The 27,375-nt window shown below is 42.9% G+C and overlaps 1 protein-coding gene across 4 annotated transcripts in view; it reads left to right on the forward strand.

The window, feature by feature from the left end:
• Window positions 1-27,375, forward strand: part of GLI2 (GLI family zinc finger 2) — a 155,681-nt gene that overhangs the window by 87,149 nt on the left and 41,157 nt on the right. For all 4 annotated transcript variants that reach the window (XM_056534799.1, XM_056534798.1, XM_056534800.1 and 1 more), the window contains one exon: window positions 11,036-11,227. In XM_056534799.1, the coding sequence (XP_056390774.1) occupies window positions 11,036-11,227 (192 nt within the window). The remainder of the gene's footprint in view (window positions 1-11,035; window positions 11,228-27,375) is intronic.

The raw sequence follows: 27,375 nt of genomic DNA on the forward strand, positions 1-27,375 counted from the left end.
TTACACATCTGGCGCGGGGTGATCACATGTTCTCATCCGATCTCAGTCCTAATCCAGGTCTGTCAAACACTGGAGGAAGTGAAAGATTCCTCTAAGCCCCGAAAATGCTGGGTGTGTTATCACATTGTAGAGGGAGAAGGGGGGGGGGGGGGGGGGGCAGATACATTATTAGTCAGATGCTACAAACTGCTGCTGCTATCCCTATAGAAGTTATACACCTCCCCTCCAGCTCTATCTGTATACTGCTACTATCTCTATGGGATCAAGATATATAGTAGTTAGAGCTGGAGGAGAGGTGTAGAACTACTATATATTCTGATATCATAGAAATAGCAGCAGTATACAGATAGAGCTGGAGGGGAGGTATAAAAAATACTATATATCCTGACCCCATAGAGATAGCAGCTGCAGTATACAGATAGAGCTGGAAAGGAGGTATATAACTACTACATATCCAGATCCCATAGAAATAGCAGCAGTGGTATACGGATGGAGTCTGAGGAAAGGTGTATCTCTGTATTCTGCTGTTGCTATCTCTAAGGGATCTGGATATACAGTAGTTATACACCTCCCCTCCAGCTCTATCTGTATACTGCTGCTATCTCTATGGAATCTGTATGTATATATATATATATATATATATATATATATATAGTAGTTATATACCTTCCCTCCAGCTCTATCTGTATACTGCTGCTATCTCTATGGGATCAGGATATATAGTAGTTATACACCTCCCCTCCAGCTCTATCTGTATACTGCTGCTATCTCTATGGGATAAGAATATATGCTGTAGCAGTTATACTCCTCCCCTGTAGCAGTTATACTCCTCTCCTCCAGCTCTATCTGTATACAGCTGCTGCTATCTCTATGAGATCAGGATATATAGTAATTATACTCCTCTCCTCCAGCTCTATCTGTATATTGCTGCTGCTGCTATCTCTATGAGATTAGGATATATAGTAGTTATAAACCTCTCATTCCAGCTCTATCTGTATACTGCTGCTATCTCTATGAGATCAGGATGTATAGTAATTATACACATCTCCTCCAGTTCTATCCGTATACTGCTGCTGTTATCTCTATAGGATCAGGATGTATAGTAGTTATATGTATTAAAGCTGTACATAGTGTGAACTGCCCCCAACCATCTTATGTATCTCATCAGTTCTCCTGGCTGACCCCGACCATCTTATGTATCTCATCAGTTCTCCTGGCTGACCCCAACCATCTTATGTATCTCATCAGTTCTCCTGGCTGACCCCGACCATCTTATGTATCTCATCAGTTCTCCTGGCTGACCCCGACCATCTTATGTATCTCATCAGTTCTCCTGGCTGACCCCAACCATCTTATGTATCTCATCAGTTCTCCTGGCTGACCCCGACCATCTTATGTATCTCATCAGTTCTCCTGGTTGACCCCGACCATCTTATGTATCTGATCAGTTCTCCTGGCTGACCCCAACCATCTTATGTATCTCATCAGTTCTCCTGGCTGACCCCGACCATCTTATGTATCTCATCAGTTCTCCTGGCTGACCCCGACCATCTTATGTATCTCATCAGTTCTCCTGGCTGACCCCAACCATCTTATGTATCTCATCAATTCTCCTTGCTGACCCCAACCATCTTATGTATCTCATCAGTTCTCCTGGCTGACCCCGACCATCTTATGTATCTCATCAGTTCTCCTGGCTGACCCCCAACCATCTTATGTATCTCATCAGTTCTCCTGGCTGACCCCAACCATCTTATGTATCTCATCAGTTCTCCTGGCTGACCCCAACCATCTTATGTATCTCATCAGTTCTCCTGACTGACCCCGACCATCTTATGTATCTGATCAGTTCTCCTGGCTGACCCCGACCATCTTATGTATCTGATCAGTTCTCCTGGCTGACCCCAACCATCTTATGTATCTCATCAGTTCTCCTGGCTGACCCCAACCATCTTATGTATCTCATCAGTTCTCCTGGTTGACCCCCAACCATCTTATGTATCTCATCTGTTCTCCTGGTTGACCCCCAACCATCTTATGTATCTCATCAGTTCTCCTGGCTGACCCCAACCATCTTATGTATCTCATCAGTTCTCCTGGTTGACCCCAACCATCTTATGTATCTCATCAGTTCTCCTGGCTGACCCCAACCATCTTATGTATCTCATCAGTTCTCCTGGCTGACCCCAACCATCTTATGTATCTCATCAGTTCTCCTGGCTGACCCCCAACCATCTTATGTATCTCATCAGTTCTCCTGGCTGACCCCAACCATCTTATGTATCTCATCAGTTCTCCTGGTTGACCCCCAACCATCTTATGTATCTCCTCAGTTCTCCTGGCTGACCCCGACCATCTTATGTATCTCATCAGTTCTCCTGGCTGACCCCGACCATCTTATGTATCTCATCAGTTCTCCTGGCTGACCCCGACCATCTTATGTATCTCATCAGTTCTCCTGGCTGACCCCGACCATCTTATGTATCTCATCAGTTCTCCTGGCTGACCCCGACCATCTTATGTATCTCATCAGTTCTCCTGGCTGACCCCGACCATCTTATGTATGTCATCAGTTCTCCTGGCTGACCCCGACCATCTTATGTATCTCATCAGTTCTCCTGGCTGACCCCAACCATCTTATGTATCTCATAGACTTGTGCACTAGAAAAAATTTCGTTTAATTTCGTTTCGTTTTTTCGTTTTGGAAAAAAATTTCGGTTCGGCAATATTTTCGGTTTAGATTTTTCGGATACATTCGGTATTCGGGTATTCGTTTTGTTTTTTTCGGATACATTCGGTATTCGGGTACATTCGGTAAATCTTTAGTCTTTTTTTGGACTTTAGCGATCCTAATAAATAATGGAGATACCTTTTTTATTAAAATTTCGCAGGGTATCATAAAAAAATCATAATAAAAAAGATACAGTGGTGATGAAAAAAATTGTATCTAATGAAATGTATCTTTTTTATTATGAAATGTTTATTCATTTTTAAACAGGGATCAATTTATGTGAGCGGGTAAAGCACTAAAAATGTAGCCGACAATAATGAAAATGTAGTGTGTGCGTGTTTTTCACTTTTTTTAAAAACATTTTTTAGGTAGTACTACTACTCCCAGCATAGAACACACTCTTCCATGATGGGAGTAGTAGTTACCTGTACTAATTGACAGATTGCAGGGGTCCCTTGCGATCCTCTTGTATAATGTATAGATGCGCCGGCTGCTCTTCTATGGTCCCCTGCACTCACGTATATGTACACATATTCATATTTCCCGCAGAGCTGTGATTGGCCAGATGGTTCCAGCCAATCACAGCTCTCTGTGAGAAATAGGAATATGTGTATATATACGGCCGTGCAGGGGACCATAGGAGAGCGGCAGCCGCATTCATACATTATACTGGAGGATCGCAGCGGGCGTCAGGAGTAATACCCGCAGTGATCTTCCCTTTACTACAAGTACTACCACTCCCAACATGGAGTACACTCTGCTACATGCTGGGAACTGTAGTACCTGTATTAATAGACAGATCGCAGCGGGTGTCAGAAGTTACACTCGCTGCGATATGTCTATTAATGCAGGTACTACAGCTCCCAGCATGGAGCAGAGTGTGCTCCATGTTGGGAGTATTAGTACCTGCAGTAAGGGACAGATCCCAGGGATGTCACTCCTCCTGACACCCGCTGCGATCCTCCTGATGTGAATGTCGGGATCAGCTGTTCTCAGGGCTTCAGAGCCGGGAGAACAGCTGACGCTGAGCCGTAGGTATACATCGTATATATATACTGCCCAGCAAGAACTTACAGTGAGCTTGCAATGTGTATACAGTATACACATTGCTGGCTCACTTAACCCCTTGCTGAGCTGTGCGCTATGCGCAAGCCCAGCAAGGGAAGAGTTAACTTACACTGCTGGACAGTGTAGGTTAACCCTTTGTGCGGTATACACTATATACAGCTATCTATAGATAGCTGTATACAGTGTATACAGAAGACGAAGTCCAGCTTACTTCCCTCGAGTCCCGGGCCGGGTTCGTGTAGCTCCGCCCCTAGTGGTGACGTCATTAGGGGGCGGAGCTACAGAAGGGAACAAGGCTAGTTTATCTGAAGCTCTGTTCACATTGTACGTTTTGTATAATGTGAACAGACCCTTCTGGCAGTGTCTACCCAGACAGGGAGACTCCAGCTGTTGCTAAACTACAACTCCCAGCATGCCCAGACAGCCAAAGGCTGTCTGGGCATGCTGGGAGTTGTAGTTTTGCACCAATTGGTGGCTCCCTGTTTGGGTAGACATTGCATCATGGGTGCTCTCCCCAGCGGACAGCGCCAAAAATGTCATAACCAATTTTTTGTGTTTTTTTTTCTTCTCGTTTCAGATCCGTGTATGCAGAGGATTACTGCGGATTCGATGGATTACGGCGGATTATTTTTTTTCCCTTTAATAAAATGGTTAACGAGGGCTGTGGGGGAGTGTTTTTTTAAATAAAATAATTTTTCCAATGTGTTGTGTTTTTTTTTTTATTGAATTTTCAGGGTTAGTAGCGGAAGCTGTCTTATTGACGGAATCCATTACTAGGCCAGGGCTTAGTGCTAGCCCCAAAAACAGCTAGCGCTAACCCCCAATTATTACCCCGGTACCCACCGCCACAGGGGTGCCGGGAAGAGCCGGTACCAACAGGCCCGGAGCGTCAAAAATGGCGCTCCTGGACCTAGGCGGTAACAGGCTGGCGTTATTTAGGCTGGGGAGGGCCAGTAACAATGGTCCTCGCCACCCTGGTAACGTCAGGCTGTTGCTGTTTGGTTGGTATTGTGCTGAGAATGAAAATACGGGGAACCCTATGCGTTTTTTTTTTTTTTATTTAAATAAAAAAATTTAAAAAAAAAACGCATAGGGTTCCCCGTATTTTCATTCTCAGCCAGATACCAACCAAACAGCAACAGCCTGACGTTACCAGGGTGGGCGAGGACCATTGTTACTGGCCCTCCCCAGCCTAAATAACGCCAGCCTGTTACCGCCTAGGCCCAGGAGCGCCATTTTGACGCTCCGGGCCTGTTGGTACCGGCTCTTCCCGGCACCCCTGTGGCGGTGGGTACCGGGGTAATAATTGGGGGTTAGCGCTAGCTGTTTTTGGGGCTAGCACTAAGCCCTGGCCTAGTAATGGATTCCGTCAATAAGACAGCGTCCACTACTAACCTTGAAAGTTCAATAAAAAAAAAAAAACACAACACATTGGAAAAATTATTTTATTTCAAAAAACACTCCCCCACAGCCCTCGTTAACCATTTTATTAAAGGAAAAAATAAATAATCCGCCGTAATCCATCGAATCCGCAGTAATCCTCTGCATACACGGATCTGAAACGAGAAGAAAAAAACACAAAAAATTGGTTATGACATTTTTGGCACTGTCCGCTGGGGAGAGCACCCATGATGCAATGTCTACCCAAACAGGGAGCCACCAATTGGTGCAAAACTATAACTCCCAGCATGCCCAGACAGCCTTTGGCTGTCTGGGCATGCTGGGAGTTGTAGTTTAGCAACAGCTGGAGTCTCCCTGTCTGGGTAGACACTGCCAGAAGGGTCTGTTCACATTATACATAACGTACAATGTGAACAGAGCTTCAGATTAATTAGCCTTGTTCCCTTCTGTAGCTCCGCCCCCTAATGACGTCATCACTAGGGGGCGGAGCTACACGAACCTCGCCCGGGACTCGAGGGAAGTAAGCTGGACTTCGTCTTCTGTATACACTGTATACAGCTATCTATAGATAGCTGTATATAGTGTATACCGCACAAAGGGTTAACCTACACTGTCCAGCAGTGTAAGTTAACTCTTCCCTTGCTGGGCTTGCGCATAGCGCACAGCTCAGCAAGGGGTTAAGTGAGCCAGCAATGTGTATACTGTATACACATTGCAAGCTCACTGTAAGTTCTTGCTGGGCAGTAGATATACGATGTATACTGTATACACATTGCAGGCTCACTGTAAGTTCTTGCTGGGCAGTATATATATACGATGTATACCTACGGCTCAGCGTCAGCTGTTCTCCTGGCTCTGTAGCCCTGAGAACAGCTGATCCCGACATTCACATCAGGAGGATCGCAGCGGTGTCAGGAGGAGTGACATCCCTGGGATCTGTCCCTTACTGCAGGTACTAATACTCCCAACATGGAGCACACTCTGCTCCATGCTGGGAGCTGTAGTACCTGCATTAATAGACATATGGCAGCCAGTGTAACTTCTGACACCCGCTGCGATCTGTCTATTAATACAGGTACTACAGTTCCCAGCATGTAGCAGAGTGTACTCCATGTTGGGAGTATTAGTACTTGTAGTAAAGGAAAGATCACTGCGGGTATTACTCCTGACGCCCGCTGCGATCCTCCAGTATAATGTATGAATGCGGCTGCCGCTCTCCTATGGTCCCCTGCACGGCCGTATATATACACATATTCCTATTTCTCACAGAGAGCTGTGATTGGCTGGAACCATCTGGCCAATCACAGCTCTGCGGGAAATATGAATATGTGTATATATACGTGAGTGCAGGGGACCATAGAAGAGCAGCCGGCGCATCTATACATTATACAAGAGGATCGCAAGGGACCCCTGCAATCTGTCAATTAGTACAGGTAACTACTACTCCCATCATGGAAGAGTGTGTTCCATGCTGGGAGTAGTAGTACTACCTAAAAAATGTTTTTAAAAAAAGTGAAAAACACGCACACACTACATTTTCATTATTGTCGGCTACATTTTTAGTGCTTTACCCGCTCACATAAATTGATCCCTGTTTAAAAATGAATAAACATTTCATAATAAAAATGATACATTTCATTAGATACAATTTTTTCCATCACCACTGTATCTTTTTTATTATGATTTTTTTATGATACCCTACGAAATTTTTATAAAAAAGGTATCTCCATAATTTTTTAGGATCGCTAAAGTCCAAAAAAATAATAAAAAGATTTACCGAATGTACCCGAATACCGAATGTATCCGAAAAATCAAACTATCTATATCCTTTTTATTATATTTGTTATCAGAATGAATTCTTCACGTTCGTTTACAGATAACGAATGCATTCGTTATTTACAGCAGTATGGTCGGGAAATAACGAATGTATTCGTTACTTTGCTATTCGTATTATCGTGGCTATTCGGGAATGTTCAAAAAATGTTTTCGTGCATTCGGATCGGTCCGAATGCACGAAAACGGTAAAATTCGTTAATTTAGACATTCGTGCCGAACCGAATTGCACATGTCTAGTATCTCATCAGTTCTCCTGGCTGACCCCAACCATCTTATGTATCTCATCAGTTCTCCTGGCTGACCCCGACCATCTTATGTATCTGATCAGTTCTCCTGGCTGACCCCGACCATCTTATGTATCTCATCAGTTCTCCTGGCTGACCCCGACCATCTTATGTATCTCATCAGTTCTCCTGGCTGACCCCGACCATCTTATGTATCTGATCAGTTCTCCTGGCTGACCCCAACCATCTTATGTATCTCATCAGTTCTCCTGGCTGACCCCAACCATCTTATGTATCTCATCAGTTCTCCTGGCTGACCCCGACCATCTTATGTATCTCATCAGTTCTCCTGGCTGACCCCGACCATCTTGTGTATCTCATCAGTTCTCCTGGTTGACCCCAACCATCTTATGTATCTCATCAGTTCTCCTGGCTGACCCCAACCATCTTATGTATCTCATCAGTTCTCCTGGCTGACCCCAACCATCTTATGTATCTCATCAGTTCTCCTGGCTGACCCCCAACCATCTTATGTATCTCATCAGTTCTCCTGGCTGACCCCAATCATCTTATGTATCTCATCAGTTCTCCTGGCTGACCCCGACCATCTTATGTATCTCATCAGTTCTCCTGGCTGACCCCAATCATCTTATGTATCTCATCAGTTCTCCTGGCTGACCCCGACCATCTTATGTATCTCATCAGTTCTCCTGGCTGACCCCAATGCTCCATCATAGAACAATGTATCCAGCCATAGATGTGATGGAACAGAAGGTTCTCTCATAGTTTGTGATACAGTTTCTGGTCTCTGTTGAACGTTGCGATCCCAGCCTGTCCCATCATTATCTGCTCCCTCCATGTTCTCAGCCTTGAACATTTTCTCCTTGAATGGGTTTGGACAGAGAGTGACACTATTTATTTTTCCTCTGGGTCCCCCCCCCCCCCCCCTCGCTCCGCGCTCCGGGTGCAGTTTTGAGGATTTGCAGCTGTGAGAATTTCTATAATTGGATCTGGCAAAAGTGTCGGGACTCAGGGAGCCAGACGCCGAGACTTGCAATGTCCAAGACATCTCCAGCCCATGTGCGTCTCCTCAGCATCACCGCCGCGCATCCGACATTAACCAGACGCTTCCTGCGTTACGGCCGCCGCAGAATGGGAGCGTTCACGCACCGCGGCGTCATTCAACCCCAACTTAGGTCCAGTTCGCACCTTCAGGTTTTTTTTAATGCAATTTTTGAAGCCAAAGCCAAGAATGGATGAATACTATTAAAGCATAACTCCGATGACGTTCTGGCGGCAGCATATTTGTTTAAAGGGGTACTCCGCCCCTTGACATCTATCCTTTGTAAAGGGGATAAAATGTCTGATCGCTGGGGACCCCGACCATCTCAGCTGCGGCACCCCAGATATCCGGTGCATGGAGGCTCGTGATGTCATGGTTACACCCCGCTCGTGACGTCACGACCATGCCCCCTCAATGCAAGTCTATGGGAGGGGGCGTGACGGCCGTCACGCCCCCTCCCATAGACTTGCATTGAGGGGCGTGGCCGTGACGTCACGAGCACGGCACGGCCGTGATGTCACAAGCCTCTGGCGCTGCACCCGAGGCTCTAAACGAATGCCGGGTGCTGTATGGATATTGTGGGGGTCCCCAGCAGCGGGACCCCCACGATCAGACATCTTATCCCCTATCCTTTGGATAGGGGATAAGATGTCAAGGGGCGGAGTGCCCCTTTAAATCTACTTGAATTTTGTTGCAATCAGAAATATGGATTCCCCTCAATTCCTGTAGACTTGGATGGGACTTCAGGCGAATCCGTATCCTGCTTGATGTACTTTTAAAGGAGTTATCCAGTATTAGAATAAAACAAAGCATCTTTCTTCTAGAAACAGTGCCACTCTTGTCCCCAGGTTGTCTGTGGTATTGCAACTCAGTACCATCAAAGTGAATAAAGCTGAGTTGTAATACCACACAAAACCAGGTGTGGTGCTGTTTTTGTTAAAAGTGCAGCTATGTGTTTATTTGATATATTTTTTCAATTCTGGATGACCCTCTTAATTCCATTTCTGACTTTGGATTCAAAATCTGCATCTGAAAACCTGAACATGTGAACACATTGTAAAATGCTTCAAATGCTTCATAAGGACTGAATGAGTGGGATGCAACAAAGTTTATCAGGGCATGCTGGGAGTTGTAGTTTTGCAGAAGCTAGAGCAGTGTTTCCCAACCAGTGTGCCTCTAGATGTTGCAAAACTACAACTCCCAGCATGCCTGGACAGCCGAAGGCTGTCTGGGCATGCTGGGAGTTGTAGTTTTGCAAGAACTGGAGGCACACTGGTTGGGGAACACTGACCTAGAGAGTCAAAGATTGGGGAATAGGATGTACCAATGGGAATACACCAAAGGCTATGAGTGCATGCTGGGAGTTGTAGTTTTGCAACATCTGGAGAGCAACAAATTGGGGAATAGGATGCACCAAAGGCCATCTGGGCATGCTGGGAGTTGTAATTTTTCAAAAGCTAGACCAGTGTTTGTCAACCAGTGTGCCTCCAGCTGTTGCAAAACTACAACACCCAGCATGCCTGGACAGCCTTCGGCTGTCCTGGCATGCTGGGAGTTGTAATTTTGCAGTAGCTGGTGACACACTGGTTGGCAAACTGGGAGTTGTAGTTTTGCAACAGCTGGAGACACCCTGGTTGGAAGAGACTGAGAGTCGCAGATTAGAAAATGTAGTGCACTGAAGACTATTGGGGCATGCTGGGAGTTGTAGTTGAACAGTCACAGGTTGGGGAACACTGAATTAAACCGTCATTTATAGTGTAAACTATGGTACAGATGAGGCACAAATACCTTAAAGGGGTACTCCTGTGTAAAACTTTTTTTTTTTATCAATTGGTGTCAGAAAGTTAAACAGATTTGTAAATTACTTCTATTACAAAATCTTAATCCTTCCAGTACTTATTAGCTGCTGTATACTACAGAGGAAATGCTTTTCTTTTTGGATTTCTCTTCTGTCACGACCACAGTGCTCTCTGCTGACACCTCTGTCCAGTTTAGGAACTGTCCAGAGCAGCATAGGTTTGCTATGGGGATTTTCTTCTACTCTGGACAGTTCCTGACATGGACAGCGGTGTCAGCAGAGAGCACTGTGGTCGTGACAGAAGAGAAATCCAAAAAGAAAAGCATTTCCTCTGTAGTATACAGCCACTAAAAAGTACTGGAAGGATTAAGATTTTTTTAATAGAAGTCAATTACAAATCCTTTTTTAACTTTCTGGCACCAGTTGATTTAAAAAAAAAATAAATAAAAAAAGGTTTCCACGGGAGTACCCCTTTAAATCTTCCATAATCCTTTTTGTGTACGTTCCCAAACATTGGTAGAAAAGTAACAATAATGTTCTGCACATTAATGTATCTAATATGTAATGTTACAACAATGTGTCCAGTCCTGGAGTCTTGTCATTCATCATTGACCCCCATGTTATAGTATAGTGAGGATATTGGTGGTAGTAGTCATGATGTTTTTTTTAGTTCGTTCTGTGTCGGGGGTCACAGGGACGGATCGGTCAGGGTCAGGTCCCCAATACAGAAGCTTCTATAAATAGCGGAGAGCCTCATTTCTGGGAAGAAAGCAGAGATATTATCCGGCGTGTACCCAACAACCCCTCCCCCGGCCTTCGTCTGGACAAACACTCCCAGCCTCCGCTCATTGACCTCCCAAAATGTTTCCGCGTGATGATCCCTGGTGTAACCTGCTCTCCTTTCCCCCCTACAGCCGCCCACGAGCACTTAAAAGAAAGGGGCATCTTTGGCCTGGCACCCCCGCCACCTGGCGTCAACCCTGCGGACTACTACCACCAGATGGCGCTGCTGACCGGTCACCCCAGCCCCTATGGCGAGCTCCTGTTACAGACCGGGGCTGCAGGGAGCGCAGGTCACCTCCATGACTACCTGACGCCTATGGACGGTAAGTGTCTCCACTGTGATGAAATGTAGACAGGACGGATGGCGGTGTATTTTATATCACCCTATGGTGTGTATAGACCAGTGTTTCCCAACCGGGGTGCCTCCAGCTGTTGCAAAACTACAACTCCCAGCATGCCCAGACAGCCAAAGGCTGTCTGGGCATGCTGGGAGTTGTAGTTTTGCAACAGCTGGAGGCACCGCAGTTGGGAAACAGTGGTATAGACATTGGGGTGCGGCAGGTATATATACCGTATCCTGCTCTGTTGGTATAAGATGACTCCGAATGAGATCGCCTCTGATCCCGGCGCAGATCAGGTTTCCGCATGAAATAATCCGCAGACCTTCTCAGGTTCCAGGAAGCTGCGTCATTCATGACTTCAGAACTACAACACCCACCAGGCGCCCCCTAACCCACCGCACACCCCCCGTCTTCTCTGCAGGATGGTTCCTATACATCAGGGCATCACGTTCCTGTGCAACAACTTATATGACTCAGTTAGTTACACATAGCACCCCCTAAGGGTAAATATGTTTAAAAAAGGACCCTGCCCGAATGTGTGACATGAAATAAAAAACGGAGTCATATAGTGACCCACAGTGATATATGGTATTATACCGTAATATACAGTGATATGAAATAACATACAGTATCATATAGTGACCCACAGTAATATATGGTATTATACCGTAATATACAGTGATATGAAATAACATACAGTATCATATAGTGGCCCACAGTGATATATGGTATCATACCGTAATATACAGTGATATGAAATAACATACAGTATCATATAGTGGCACACAGTAATATATGGTATTATACCGTAATATACAGTGATATTTAATAACATACAGTATCATATAGTGACCCACAGTAATATATGGTATTATACCGTAATATACAGTGATATGAAATAACATACAGTATCATATAGTGACCCACAGTAATATATGGTATTATACCGTAATATACAGTGATATGAAATAACATACAGTATCATATAGTGACCCACAGTAATATATGGTATTATACCGTAATATACAGTGATATGAAATAACATACAGTATCACAGTAATATATGGTATCATACCGTAATATACAGTGATATGAAATAACATACAGTATCATATAGTGGCGCACAGTGATATATGGTATTATACCGTTAGAGATGAGCGAACTTACAGTAAATACGGTTGTATATAGTAACACAGTATTATATGGTTGTATATAGTAACACAGTATTATACGTATGTATATAGATACACAGTATTAGACGGTTGTATATAGTAACACAGTATTATACGGTTGTATATAGTAACACAGTATTATACGGTTGTATATAGTACACAGTATTATACGGTTGTATATAGTACACAGTATTATACGGTTGTATGTAGTACACAGTATTATACGGTTGTATATAGTAACACAGTATTATACGGTTGTATATAGTAACACAGTATTATATGATTGTATATAGATACACAGTATTATATGATTGTATATGGTGTTACAGTATTATACGGTTGTATATAGTACACAGTATTATACGGTTGTATATAGATACACAGTATAATACAGTTGTATATAGTACACAGTATTATATGATTGTATATAGATACACAGTATTATATGATTGTATATGGTGTTACAGTATTATACGGTTGTATATAGATACACAGTATTATATGATTGTATATGGTGTTACAGTATTATACGGTTGTATATAGATACACAGTATTATACGGTTGTATATAGATACACATTATTATATGATTGTATATAGATACACAGTATTATATGATTGTATATAGTACACAGTATTATACGGTTGTATATAGTACACAGTATTATACGGTTGTATATAGTACACAGTATTATACGGTTGTATATAGTACACAGTATTATACGGTTGTATATAGTACACAGTATTATATGATTGTATATAGATACACAGTATTATATGATTGTATATGGTGTTACAGTATTATACGGTTGTATATAGTACACAGTATTATACGGTTGTATATAGTACACAGTATTATATGATTGTATATGGTGTTACAGTATTATACGGTTGTATATAGATACACAGTATTATATGGTTGTATATAGATACACAGTATTATATGATTGTATATAGATACACAGTATTATATGATTGTATATAGTACACAGTATTATACGGTTGTATATAGATACACAGTATTATACGGTTGTATATAGATACACAGTATTATATGATTGTATATAGATACACAGTATTATATGATTGTACATAGTAACACAGTATTATACGGTTGTATATAGATACACAGTATTATACGGTTGTATATAGTACACAGTATTATATGATTGTATATAGATACACAGTATTATATGATTGTATATAGATACACAGTATTATATGATTGTATATAGTAACACAGTATTATACGGTTGTATATAGTACACAGTATTATACGGTTGTATATAGTAACACAGTATTATATGATTGTATATAGATACACAGTATTATATGATTGTATATGGTGTTACAGTATTATACGGTTGTATATAGATACACAGTATTATATGATTGTATATGGTGTTACAGTATTATACGGTTGTATATAGATACACAGTATTATATGGTTGTATATAGATACACAGTATTATATGATTGTATATAGATACACAGTATTATAAGATTGTATATAGTACACAGTATTATACGGTTGTATATAGATACACAGTATTATATGGTTGTATATAGATACACAGTATTATATGATTGTATATAGATACACAGTATTATAAGATTGTATATAGTACACAGTATTATACGGTTGTATATAGTACACAGTATTATATGATTGTATATAGATACACAGTATTATATGATTGTATATGGTGTTACAGTATTATACGGTTGTATATAGATACACAGTATTATACGGTTGTATATAGATACACAGTATTATATGATTGTATATAGATACACGGTATTATATGATTGTATATAGTAACACAGTATTATACGGTTGTATATAGATACACAGTATTATACGGTTGTATATAGTACACAGTATTATATGATTGTATATAGATACACAGTATTACATGATTGTATATAGATACACAGTATTATATGATTGTATATAGTAACACAGTATTATACGTGTCACGATGCCGGCTGGCAGGTAGTGGATCCTCTGTGCCAGAGAGGGATGGCGAGGACCGCGCTAGTGGACCGGTTCTAAGCCACTACAGGTTTTCACCAGAGCCCGCCGCAAAGCGGGATGGTCTTGCTGCGGCGGTAGTGACCAGGTCGTATCCACTAGCAACGGCTCAACCTCTCTGACTGCTGAAGATAGGCGAGGTACAAGGGAGTAGGCAGAAGCAAAGTCGGACGTAGCAGAAGGTCGGGGGCAGGCGGCAAGGTTCGTAGTCAGGGTGGATAGCAGAAGTTCTGGTACACAGGCTTTAAACACACAAAACGCTTTCACTGGCACAAGGGCAACAAGATCCGGCCAGGAAGTGCATGGGAGGAGGTTAGATATAGTCAGGGACCAGGTGGAAGCCAATTAAGCTAATTGGGCCAGGCACCAATCATTGGTGCACTGGCCCTTTAAGTCTCAGGGAGCTGGCGCGCGCGCGCCCTAGAGAGCGGAGCCGCGCGCGCCAGCACATGACAGCAGGGGACGGGAACGGGTAAGTGACCTGGGATGCGATTCGCGAGCGGGCGCGTCCCGCTGTGCGAATCGCATCCCCAACGGCCATGACAGAGCAGCGCTCCCGGTCAGCGGGACTGACCGGGGAGCTGCAGGGAGAAAGACGCCGTGAGCGCTCCGGGGAGGAGCGGGGGCCCGGAGCGCTAGGCGTAACAGTACCCCCCCCCCTTAGGTCTCCCCTTCTCTTTGTCTGGTAACTGCCTCCCCTGGGATGAGGACACCGGGAAAGGATGGAGGGATTCCTCAACGGCAGGCAGAACAGCAGGAGTAGGAATGGGGAGAGAGGGCAGAGGGCGAGACCTGGCACGGGGCAGTGTGACACCAGGACGAGGGCCATGAGGGGACACAGAGGCTTGCCTGATGGGACTGGGAGGGGGGGAGAGGCATTTCCTGTGGCAGGCAGAGTCCTTAATGACCTTAGGGGGACCGGATACAGGAGGAACCACAGGGTCACGGCAGGGAGTACTGGGAACCGGTTGAAGGCAGTCCTTGGAACAAGAGGGACCCCAACTCTTGATCTCCCCAGTGGACCAATCCAGGGTTGGGGAATGGTGTTGAAGCCAGGGTAGTCCAAGGAGAACTTCAGAAGTGCAATTAGGAAGGACAAAAAATACAATTTCCTCGTGATGAGGTCCGATGCACATTAGGAGGGGCTCCGTGCGGTAACGCACGGTGCAATCCAACCTGGCTCCGTTGACCGCGGAAATGTGGAGTGGCTTGACAAGACGGGTCACCGGAATGCGGAATTTATTCACTAAGGACTCCCGAATAAAATTCCCAGAAGCTCCAGAGTCCAGGCAGGCCACGGCTGAGAGGGGAGAGCTGGCTGAAGTAGAAATCCGAACAGGCACCGTGAGACGTGGAGAAGCCGACTTAGCATCAAGAGACGCCACACCCACGAGAGCTGAGTGCGAGCGTGCGTTTCCCAGACGTGGAGGACGGATTGGGCAATCCACCAAAAAATGTTCAGTACTGGCACAGTACAGACAAAGATTCTCTTCCTTACGGCGATTCCTCTCTTCCAGGGTCAGGCGAGACCGATCCACTTGCATGGCCTCCTCGGCGGGAGGCCTAGGCGCAGATTGCAGTGGAGACTGTGGGAGAGGTGTCCAGAGATCTAAGTCTTTTTCCTGGCGGAGCTCTTGATGCCTCTCAGAAAAACGCATGTCAATGCGAGTGGCAAGATGAATGAGTTCATGTAGATTAGCAGGAGTCTCTCGTGCGGCCAGAACATCTTTAATGTTGCTGGATAGGCCTTTTTTAAAGGTCGCGCAGAGAGCCTCATTATTCCAGGATAGTTCAGAAGCAAGAGTACGGAATTGTATGGCGTACTCGCCAACGGAAGAATTACCCTGGACCAGGTTCAGCAGGGCAGTCTCAGCAGAAGAGGCTCGGGCAGGTTCCTCAAAGACACTTCGAATTTCCGAGAAGAAGGAGTGTACAGAGGCAGTGACGGGGTCATTGCGGTCCCAGAGCGGTGTGGCCCATGACAGGGCTTTTCCAGACAGAAGGCTGACTACGAAAGCCACCTTAGACCTTTCAGTAGGAAACTGGTCCGACATCATCTCCAAGTGCAGGGAACATTGCGAAAGAAAGCCACGGCAAAACTTAGAGTCCCCATTAAATTTGTCCGGCAAGGACAGGCGGAGGCTAGGAGTGGCCACTCGCTGCGGAAGGGGTGCAGGAGCTGGCGGAGGAGATGGTTGTTGCTGCTGTAGCTGTGACTGTACTTGCTGTAGTTGTGACTGGAGTTGCTGTGTCATGGTGGTCAAGTACGACAGCTGGTGATCTTGTTGGGCAATCTGACGAGCTTGCTGGGCGACCAGCGTAGGGAGGTCAGCGACAACTGGCAGAGGAACTTCAGCGGGATCCATGGCCGGATCTACTGTCACGATGCCGGCTGGCAGGTAGTGGATCCTCTGTGCCAGAGAGGGATGGCGAGGACCGCGCTAGTGGACCGGTTCTAAGCCACTACAGGTTTTCACCAGAGCCCGCCGCAAAGCGGGATGGTCTTGCTGCGGCGGTAGTGACCAGGTCGTATCCACTAGCAACGGCTCAACCTCTCTGACTGCTGAAGATAGGCGAGGTACAAGGGAGTAGGCAGAAGCAAAGTCGGACGTAGCAGAAGGTCGGGGGCAGGCGGCAAGGTTCGTAGTCAGGGTGGATAGCAGAAGTTCTGGTACACAGGCTTTAAACACACAAAACGCTTTCACTAGGCACAAGGGCAACAAGATCCGGCCAGGAAGTGCATGGGAGGAGGTTAGATATAGTCAGGGACCAGGTGGAAGCCAATTAAGCTAATTGGGCCAGGCACCAATCATTGGTGCACTGGCCCTTTAAGTCTCAGGGAGCTGGCGCGCGCGCGCCCTAGAGAGCGGAGCCGCGCGCGCCAGCACATGACAGCAGGGGACGGGAACGGGTAAGTGACCTGGGATGCGATTCGCGAGCGGGCGCGTCCCGCTGTGCGAATCGCATCCCCAACGGCCATGACAGAGCAGCGCTCCCGGTCAGCGGGACTGACCGGGGAGCTGCAGGGAGAAAGACGCCGTGAGCGCTCCGGGGAGGAGCGGGGGCCCGGAGCGCTAGGCGTAACAATACGGTTGTATATAGTACACAGTATTATACGGTTGTATATAGTACACAGTATTATATGATTGTATATAGATACACAGTATTATATGATTGTATATGGTGTTACAGTATTATATGATTGTATATGGTGTTACAGTATTATACGGTTGTATATAGATACACAGTATTATATGATTGTATATGGTGTTACAGTATTATACGGTTGTATATAGTAACACATTATTATATGGTTGTATATAGTACACAGTATTATACGGTTGTATATAGTACACAGTATTATACGGTTGTATATAGTACACAGTATTATACGGTTGTATATAGTACACAGTATTATACGGTTGTATATATTACACAGTATTATACGGTTGTATATAGTACACAGTATTATACGGTTGTATATAGTACACAATATTATACGGTTGTATATAGTAGCACAGTATTATACGGTTGTATATAGTACACAGTATTATACGGTTGTATATAGTACACAGTATTATACGGTTGTATATAGTAACACAGTATTATACGGTTGTATATAGTAACACAGTATTATACGGTTGTATATAGTACACAGTATTATACGGTTGTATATAGTAACACAGTATTATACGGTTGTATATAGTAACACAGTATTATACGGTTGTATATAGTACACAGTATTATACGGTTGTATATAGTACACAGTATTATACGGTTGTATATAGTAACACAGTATTAGACGGTTGTATATAGTAACAGTATTATACGGTTGTATATAGTACACAGTATTAGATGGTTGTATATAGTACACAGTATTATACGGTTGTATATAGTAACTCAGTATTATACGGTTGTATATAGTACACAGTATTATATGATTGTATATGGTGTTACAGTATTATACGGTTGTATATAGTACACAGTATTATACGGTTGTATATAGTACACAGTATGATTCAGTAATGTTAATGAGGCCTTAGTAGAAGTTGATAAACAATGAGAGTCCTGGGAGAGTCCGCCGGCTGAGCGCTCCCGCTATGGCCGCCATTAAATCCCCCCCCAGTATTTTGCATTGTGTCATTAATTGACTCCTGATGTGGCCCCTCCGCCAGCAGACAGGGGCCGCAGTGTTTTCTTAAGCAGCGACCAGATTAGCGTCTACGGCCCCTGTCATCATCTGCCGCCTCTAATCAGGATCTGGAGACCATTTCCCCCTAAAACAAAACAGGCTAAAATAATGAATCACAGATTCTGGGGGGAGGGAACCTGCACATCATCGGCTTTATTTAGAAATATCCCCTGTGATGTATGATGTATTATTTATGCTGTGTGATGTATGATGTATATGTATGATGTGTTATATGTGATGTATTATGTATGATGTATCGTGTTATATCTGATGTATTATGTGTGATCTGTGATGTATGATGTGTTATGTGTCATGTGTGATCTATGATGTGTTGTGTGTGATGTATGATGTGTTATATCTGATGTATGATGTATTATGTGTGATGTATGATGTGTTATATCTGATGTATGATTTATTATGTGTTATATCTGATGTATGATGTATTATGTGTGATGTTATATGTGTGATCTGTGATGTATGATGTGTTATATGTGATGATTTCTGTTTGTGTGTTGTATTATGTGTTATATCTAATGTATGATGTATTATGTGTGATGTTATATGTGTGATCTGTGAAGTATGATGTGTTATGTGTCATGTGTGATCTATGATGTGTTGTGTGTGATGTATTATGTGTTATATCTAATGTATGATGTATTATGTGTGATGTATGATGTGTTATATCTGATGTATGATGTATTATGTGTGATGTATGATGTGTTATGTATGATTTATTATGTGTTATATCTAATGTATGATGTATTATGTGTGATGTTATATGTGTGATCTGTGATGTATGATGTGTTATATGTGATGATTTCTGTTTGTTGTGTGTTGTATTATGTGTGATGCGTGGTCTATAATGTGTTGTGTGACCCATGATGTGTTGTGTGTGATGTACGATATGTGATATGTCATGTGTTATGTGAGATGTATGATCTGTAATTTATGATGTGTGGTCTATGATGTATTTATTATGTGTCATGTGATGTATTATGTATAATGTTTGGTCTATGATGTATTATGTGTCATGTGTGATGTATGATGTGTGGTCTATGATGTATTATGTGTCATATGTGATGCATTATGTATGATACATAAAAGCGTGATCTATGTGATGTGATGTGTTATGTGAGATGTATGATCTGTAATGTATGATGTATTATGTGTGATCTTTAATGTATGATGTATTATGTTTCATGTGTGATGTATAATGTTTTACGTGTGATGTATTATGTATCATGTGTGATGTATGATGTGTGATCTATGATGTATTATGTGTGATCTTTAATGTATGATGTATTATGTGTCATGTGTGATGTATGATGGTTTACGTGTGATGTATTTTGTATGATGTATTATGTGTCATGTGTGATGTATGATGTGTGGTCTATGATGTATTATATGTCATGTGTGATGTAGGATGTTTGGTCTATGATGTATTATGTGTCATGTGTGATGTATGATGGTTTACGTGTGATGTATTTTGTATGATGTATTATGTGTCATGTGTGATGTATGATGTGTGGTCTATGATGTATTATATGTCATGTGTGATGTAGGATGTTTGGTCTATGATGTATTATGTGTCATGTGTGATTTGTGATCTATGATATATTATGTGTCATGTGTGATGTATGATGTTTTAGGTGTGATGTACTATGTATGATGTATTATGTGTGATGTATGATGTATTATGTGTCATGTGTGATGTATGATGTGTGATCTATTATGTGTCATGTGTGATGTATGATGTGTGATCTATGATGTTTTATGTGTCATGTGTGATGTATGATGTGTAGTCTATGATGTATTATATGTCATGTGTGATGTACTATGTATGATGTATTATGTGTGATGTATGATGTATTATGTGTCATGTGTGATGTATGATGTGTGATCTATGATGTTTTATGTGTCATGTGTGATGTATGATGTGTAGTCTATGATGTATTATATGTCATGTGTGATGTATTGTGTATGATGTATAATGCGTGATCTATGATGTGTCATGTGTAATGCATCATATGTGATGTGTTATGTGAGATGTATGATCTGTAATGTATGATGTATTATGTGTCATGTGTGATGTATGATGTGTGATCTATGATGTATTATGTATGATCTGTAATGTATGATGTATTATGTGTCATGTGTGATGTATGATGGTTTACGTGTGATGTATTTTGTATGATGTATTATGTGTCATGTGTGATGTATGATGTGTGGTCTATGATGTATTATATGTCATGTGTGATGTAGGATGTTTGGTCTATGATGTATTATGTGTCATGTGTGATGTATGATGGTTTACGTGTGATGTATTTTGTATGATGTATTATGTGTCATGTGTGATGTATGATGTGTGGTCTATGATGTATTATATGTCATGTGTGATGTAGGATGTTTGGTCTATGATGTATTATGTGTCATGTGTGATTTGTGATCTATGATATATTATGTGTCATGTGTGATGTATGATGTTTTAGGTGTGATGTACTATGTATGATGTATTATGTGTGATGTATGATGTATTATGTGTCATGTGTGATGTATGATGTGTGATCTATTATGTGTCATGTGTGATGTATGATGTGTGATCTATGATGTTTTAGGTGTGATGTACTATGTATGATGTATTATGTGTGATGTATGATGTATTATGTGTCATGTGTGATGTATGATGTGTGATCTATTATGTGTCATGTGTGATGTATGATGTGTAGTCTATGATGTATTATATGTCATGTGTGATGTACTATGTATGATGTATTATGTGTGATGTATGATGTATTATGTGTCATGTGTGATGTATGATGTGTGATCTATGATGTTTTATGTGTCATGTGTGATGTATGATGTGTAGTCTATGATGTATTATATGTCATGTGTGATGTATTGTGTATGATGTATAATGCGTGATCTATGATGTGTCATGTGTAATGCATCATATGTGATGTGTTATGTGAGATGTATGATCTGTAATGTATGATGTATTATGTGTCATGTGTGATGTATGATGTTTTACTTGTGATGTACTATGTATGATGTATTATGTGTGATGTATGATGTATTATGTGTCATGTGTGATGTTCATGGGCTGAACACATCAGTAGGAGCACAAATCCTTCTCACTCCTGAGAGTTTGTTACAATGTATCAGTGCAGTGTTCATAGAGCAGTGATCTTCAACCTACGGCTCTCCAGCTGTTGCAAAACTACAACACTCAGCATGCCCGGACAGCCAACGGCTGTCCGGGCATGCTGGAAGTTGTGGTTTTGCAACAGCTGGAGGGCCACAATTTGGAGACCACTGGTCTAAGCTATTTATGAGGAACGTGCACCTTTATTGATAAATTTGGCGCAAACGTCGGGAAAACATGATTTATAAAATCTCATCTACACCCGGCGGAGATTTTCCTGGCTGACTTTGTCCTGCAGTGCGGATTTTAACATTTGCACTAATAATCCGCACAGATTTTCACGCAGTTTTGTTCTTTCCCCCACAAGTAATCGGTCTGGTGCGGATTTACACTAATTGGCATTTCCCTTGGCGGGCAGCGTTAGGTCCCGTATTTGTCGCCCGGTCTCCAGAGGTCACACGTCCTCAGACTGTGCCTGTTCTCATACACATCCCGGCGCGGCCTCGCACGACCTCGCTCTCCGGATAGCGCGCACATTTGTCACGTGCGGGGAGCGCTCTCCTGCCAGCACAGAGTGGCCGCAGTTTACTTTAATTGTCATCTCCATCATTATTTACAATAACATCACAACCGGATTACGACTAAACCCAGATCTGGGCGCAGGCGGAAAATGTTAGTCCGGGAGAGGACGCCGCCGACGAATGTTTGCCTTTAATTAACCCTTCCGCTACCACATTTAAAGGGCCAGAACCTATAAACGTACAGGAGAATCAGACAACTGTCTCTCATCCCGCTTATAGTCTAAAGTGGCTGATAACAGGGAGAAATAGATTTCATTCTGCCTCTCAGCAGAACCTGTGTCTCTCCAGATGTTGCACAACTACAACTCCCATCATGCCCTGACAAAACTAGTGCAATGTTAAAGAACTTTCATACCTGTTACAAATCAAGCACTGATAAAGCTACCGAAACTTTTCTGTTTTTTGCAAGACTACAACTCCCATCCTGCCCTGACAAGACTATTGCAGAATATTAACAAATATTGCAAAACTACAACTCCCATCATGCCCTGATTAAATGTTTTTTTTTTTACTTTTACAAGTGTCAACTCCCATCATGTACTAATAAAACTGCTGCAAAACCTTTGCAAATTCTGCAAAATCTACTATTCCCATCATGCCCTGACAGATTTCAGCTATCAGGCCATTCTGGGAGTTGTAGTTTTGCAAAAGCTGAAGAGCCACCGGTTGGGAAACACAGCTCCAAGGCTGTGGTCTGCAAACTGTGAACCTCTAGGTATTGCAAAACTACAACTCCAACTACATGCCCGGCAGCTATAAAATCTACCTTGGTGTTTCCCAACCAGGGTGCCTCCAGCTGTTGCAAAACTACAACTCCCAGCATGCCCGAACAGCTTACGGCAAAAGCTAGAGCAGTGTTTCCCAACTAGTTTGCCTCCAGATGTTGCAAAACTACAACTCCCAGCATGCCCGGACAGCCTTCGGCAAAAGCTAGAGCAGTGTTTCCCAACCAGTGTGCCTCCAGCTGTTGCCAAACTACAACTCCCAGCATGCTCAGACAGCCTTCGGCAAAAGCTAGAGCAGTGTTTCCCAACCAGTGTGCCTCCAGCTGTTTCAAAACTACAACTCCCAACATGCCCGGAGAGCCTTCTGCAAAAGCTAGAGCAGTGTTTCCCAACCAGTGTGCCTCCAGCTTTTGCAAAACTACAACTCCCAGCATGCTCAGACAGCCTTCATCAAAAGCTAGAGCAGTGTTTCCCAACTAGTTTGCCTCCAGATGTTGCAAAACTACAACTCCCAGCATGCCCGTACAGCCTTCGGCAAAAGCTAGAGCAGTGTTTCCCAACCAGTGTGCCTCCAGCTGTTGCCAAACTACAACTCCCAGCATGCTCAGACAGCCTTCGGCAAAAACTAGAGCAGTGTTTCCCAACCAGTGTGCCTCCAGCTGTTGCCAAACTACAACTCCCAGCATGCTCAGACAGCCTTCGGCAAAAGCTAGAACAGTGTTTTCCAACCAGTGTGCCTACAGCTGTTGCAAAACTGCAACTCCCAGCATGCCCGGGCAGCCTTTGGCTGTCCGGGCATACTGGGAGTTGTATTTTTTGCAACAGCTGGAGACACCCTGCTTGGGGAACACTGGTGTTACGAAATGAGCAGCTCAAATCTTTCTCCAGTGCAGATAGTTTTGCTACAATGTATCAAAGCAAGTAACGACCAACAGCTGGGAGTTGTAGTTTTGCAACAGCTGGAGGTCCACAGTCTCTGGTCTAAATGTCGCATTTCCACAATTCTCTCGCATGTCCTGTAAGTTTGCTGCAATGTGCCAGTGCAGGGAAGAGGCTGAAGAGGTCTCAGAGGATTGTCTAAACTGGGTGCAATTGTAACAAACCCTGATCTGTGAGAAGTCAGCCTCTTGTTTGAGATTCTATTCATAGACAGCAAGCAGAGAGTTTTAAAATGGTTCAGTATAGAACCAGAGAGGGGGGAAAAAGTGCGGAGTACTTTAAATTTTTTTGCGCAAGCAACGTCTTTTATGCAAAAATGTTGTGCAAACTCCCACTTTAAGCAAAAAAAATAAAGTAAAAGCGACCGAGTTTGCAGAAACAATTTGTGTAAATTCACCTCCCTGCGCTGTTACAGGAAATAACTCCTCCCCTAATTATCAAGCAGAATCCGGCCAAAAAAATTCCGCCTAGAAAATTCTGTAACAGCAGAATCCCATTGTTGTTGGTGGTTTGCAAATTTTTGGACAATTTGTATTGCAATTTTGTGAAAATTTGCACTTCATAAATATTCTGAGCACTTCATACACAACCGGTAAAAAAACATCAACAGGGTTAGTTTTGCAAAAAAATCACAGTGGTGTTAAAAATGCCCAACTTTCTGCACAAAATACCATCTGCATAAAAAATAAATAAATTAAAATTAAGACGAAAACCGATGGTAAACTTTCCCCATGTTGAGTTTATTGACACGCCCCATTACTAAGACACACAGCCTTTCTTAAGCCACACCCCCACACCAATGAAGACACCTTCTTAAAGGGATACTCCGGAGGGAAATTTTTAAAATCAAATCAACTGGTGCCAGAAGGCTATATATATATATATATATATATATATATATATATATATATATATATTTGTAGATTACTTCTATGTAAAAATCTTAATCCTTCCAGTACTTATCAGCTGCTGTATGCTCCAAAGGAAGTTGTGTAGTTCTTTCCAGTCTGACCACACTGCTCTCTGCTGACACCTCTGTCCGTGTTAGAACTGTCCAGAGCAGGAGCAAAATCCCATAGCAAACCTCTGCTGCTCTGGACAGTTCTAACAGTTCCTGACAGAGACAGAGGTGTCAGCAGAGAGCCATGTGGTCAGACTGGAAAGAACTACACAACTTCCTTTGGAGTATACAGCAGCTGAGAAGTACTGGAAGGATTAAAGGAAAATTGTCAGCTTGCTCCCCCCGCACTAACTAGCGGTACTGACTGGTAGTGCGGGGGAGGCTGATCAGTTTCATACTTACCGTGCTCGGATCCACCGCGCCGTTCTGCCGTAATCTTTAATTTTCGGTATATGCTAATGAGGTGCTAACTGGCACCGGCCAGGCTAACTGGCACTCTGACGTCAGTGCCGGGCCGTAGCGCCGCCCAGCTCATCAATATTCCTCCCCTCCCTCCGCCTCTCCCTCTTCTCCCCACTCTGTAATGAAGAGAGAGGAGGAATATTGATGAGCTGGGCGGCGCTGCGGCCAGCGACACTGATGTCAGAGTGCCAGATAGCCCGGCCGGTGCCAGTTAGCAACTCATTAGCATGTACCAAAAATAGAAGATTACGGCGAACGGTGCGGTGGATCCGAGCACGGTAAGCATCAAACTGATCAGCGTCCCCAGCACTACCAGTCTGTACCGCTGGTTAGTGCGGGGGGAGAAAGTTGACAGTTTTCCTTTAAGATTTTTATATAGATGTAATTTACAAATCTGTAGAACTTTCTGGCACCAGTTGATTTGAAAACATTTGTTTTCCTCCGGAGAACCCCTTTAAACACATAAAAGTATCAATTCTTTTGGGTGGAAAATGTTCCAGAATTTTGACACATTTGCAATAGAAAAAGTTTGTTAGAAGTTATTTTTTGTTCCATTCAATAAAGCTTTAGCTAGATATAAATCTATAAAAAAAAATAAATACAATTCCCCATAATTGAGCCGTCTCCCTGTTGGGCGCAGTGGGCGGCCATCGCTCCCGACCTTAATCCAAGGGTGATGGTTTTCCTAGATTTCAGGGCATCGTGCCGCGGCTCTGTCTTCAGCTCTCATAAACCATCCTGACAAGCCTAAGTAGTTAAAATCATTTCGGGATCGGCGTCCAGGAGCGAAACGCGGGTCTCGGAGCGGACGCTGGGAGCTGTCAGGATGCGGGGTTTATTATGGCGCAGAAAGGAGCCATTATCCTGAGCACTCTCGGGAGGGAACCGACTACATCACTGTCTGATCGCCTCCGCGTTACTGTCAGTTTCGGACGCTGCCAGAAAGCGAGAAGCTCCGCAGGACAGAATAAGACTAAATTTGGCTTCTTCTAAAAATCTGTTTCCAAAACTTGTAAAAAATAAAAATGTAAAAAAAATATATATAAAAGCCAGAGGAACAGAAATGTGTGCATTGTTCAGACTGCAGCAACACAGAAAAGGATTGGGTCAAAGGAGGCGGAGCCTAAGGGGTCAGGCATGAGAGACTGTGTCAAGCTCCACCTCCTTTCCTTTATATAGTTGCACCATAATGACCGGTTAAGCAAATGTTCCACTGACCTGGAGGGTGCAGAGTAAAGCAGTAAAATCCTAGATGTAGCATGGTGAAATAAAAGTGACGCATTTCAGGTGCACATAGCACCATTTCTCAGACTATAGTACAGTGGTCTCCAAACTGCAGCCCTCCAGATATTGCAAAACCACAACTCCCAGAATGCCCGAAAAAGTGACACACCAAAGAAAAGTGACGCGTTTTAGGTGGACATAGCACTATTACTCAGACTATAGTATAGTGGTCTCCAAACTGTAGACCTCCAGATGTTGCAAAAATACAACTCCTAGTATGCCGGGAAAGCCAAGAGCTGTCCAGGCATGCTGGGAGTTGTAGTTTTGCAACATCTGTAGGTCCACAGTTTGGAGACCACTGCTATAGTATATACTAGTATGCGGTCTATGTGCCCCTGAAACGCGTCACTTTTTTCACCATGCACCTTTATAATGTCTACAATAATGTACCGCACTTAGTTCGTGCATCATCAGTTGCTCCATATTTATTTATTCATTCATTTATTTATTTATTTATTTAATTAATTATTTTGTATTTTATTTTATTTATTTATTTGTTTATTTATTTATTCATTCATTTATTTCTTATTTATTTATTTGTTTATTTTTTTATTTTATTGTCTTAATTCATGTATTTATTCACTTATTTATTTATTTTTAGTTCATGTATTTATTATTGATTGATTTTTTTTTAAATATAATTTATTGTTTTATTTATTCATTTTTTTTTTTTTAATGGGGTTATCTAGGAAAAAACT

The sequence above is a fragment of the Hyla sarda genome, chromosome 8 (genome assembly GCF_029499605.1).
Source record: "Hyla sarda isolate aHylSar1 chromosome 8, aHylSar1.hap1, whole genome shotgun sequence".
NCBI lineage: Eukaryota > Metazoa > Chordata > Amphibia > Anura > Hylidae > Hyla > Hyla sarda.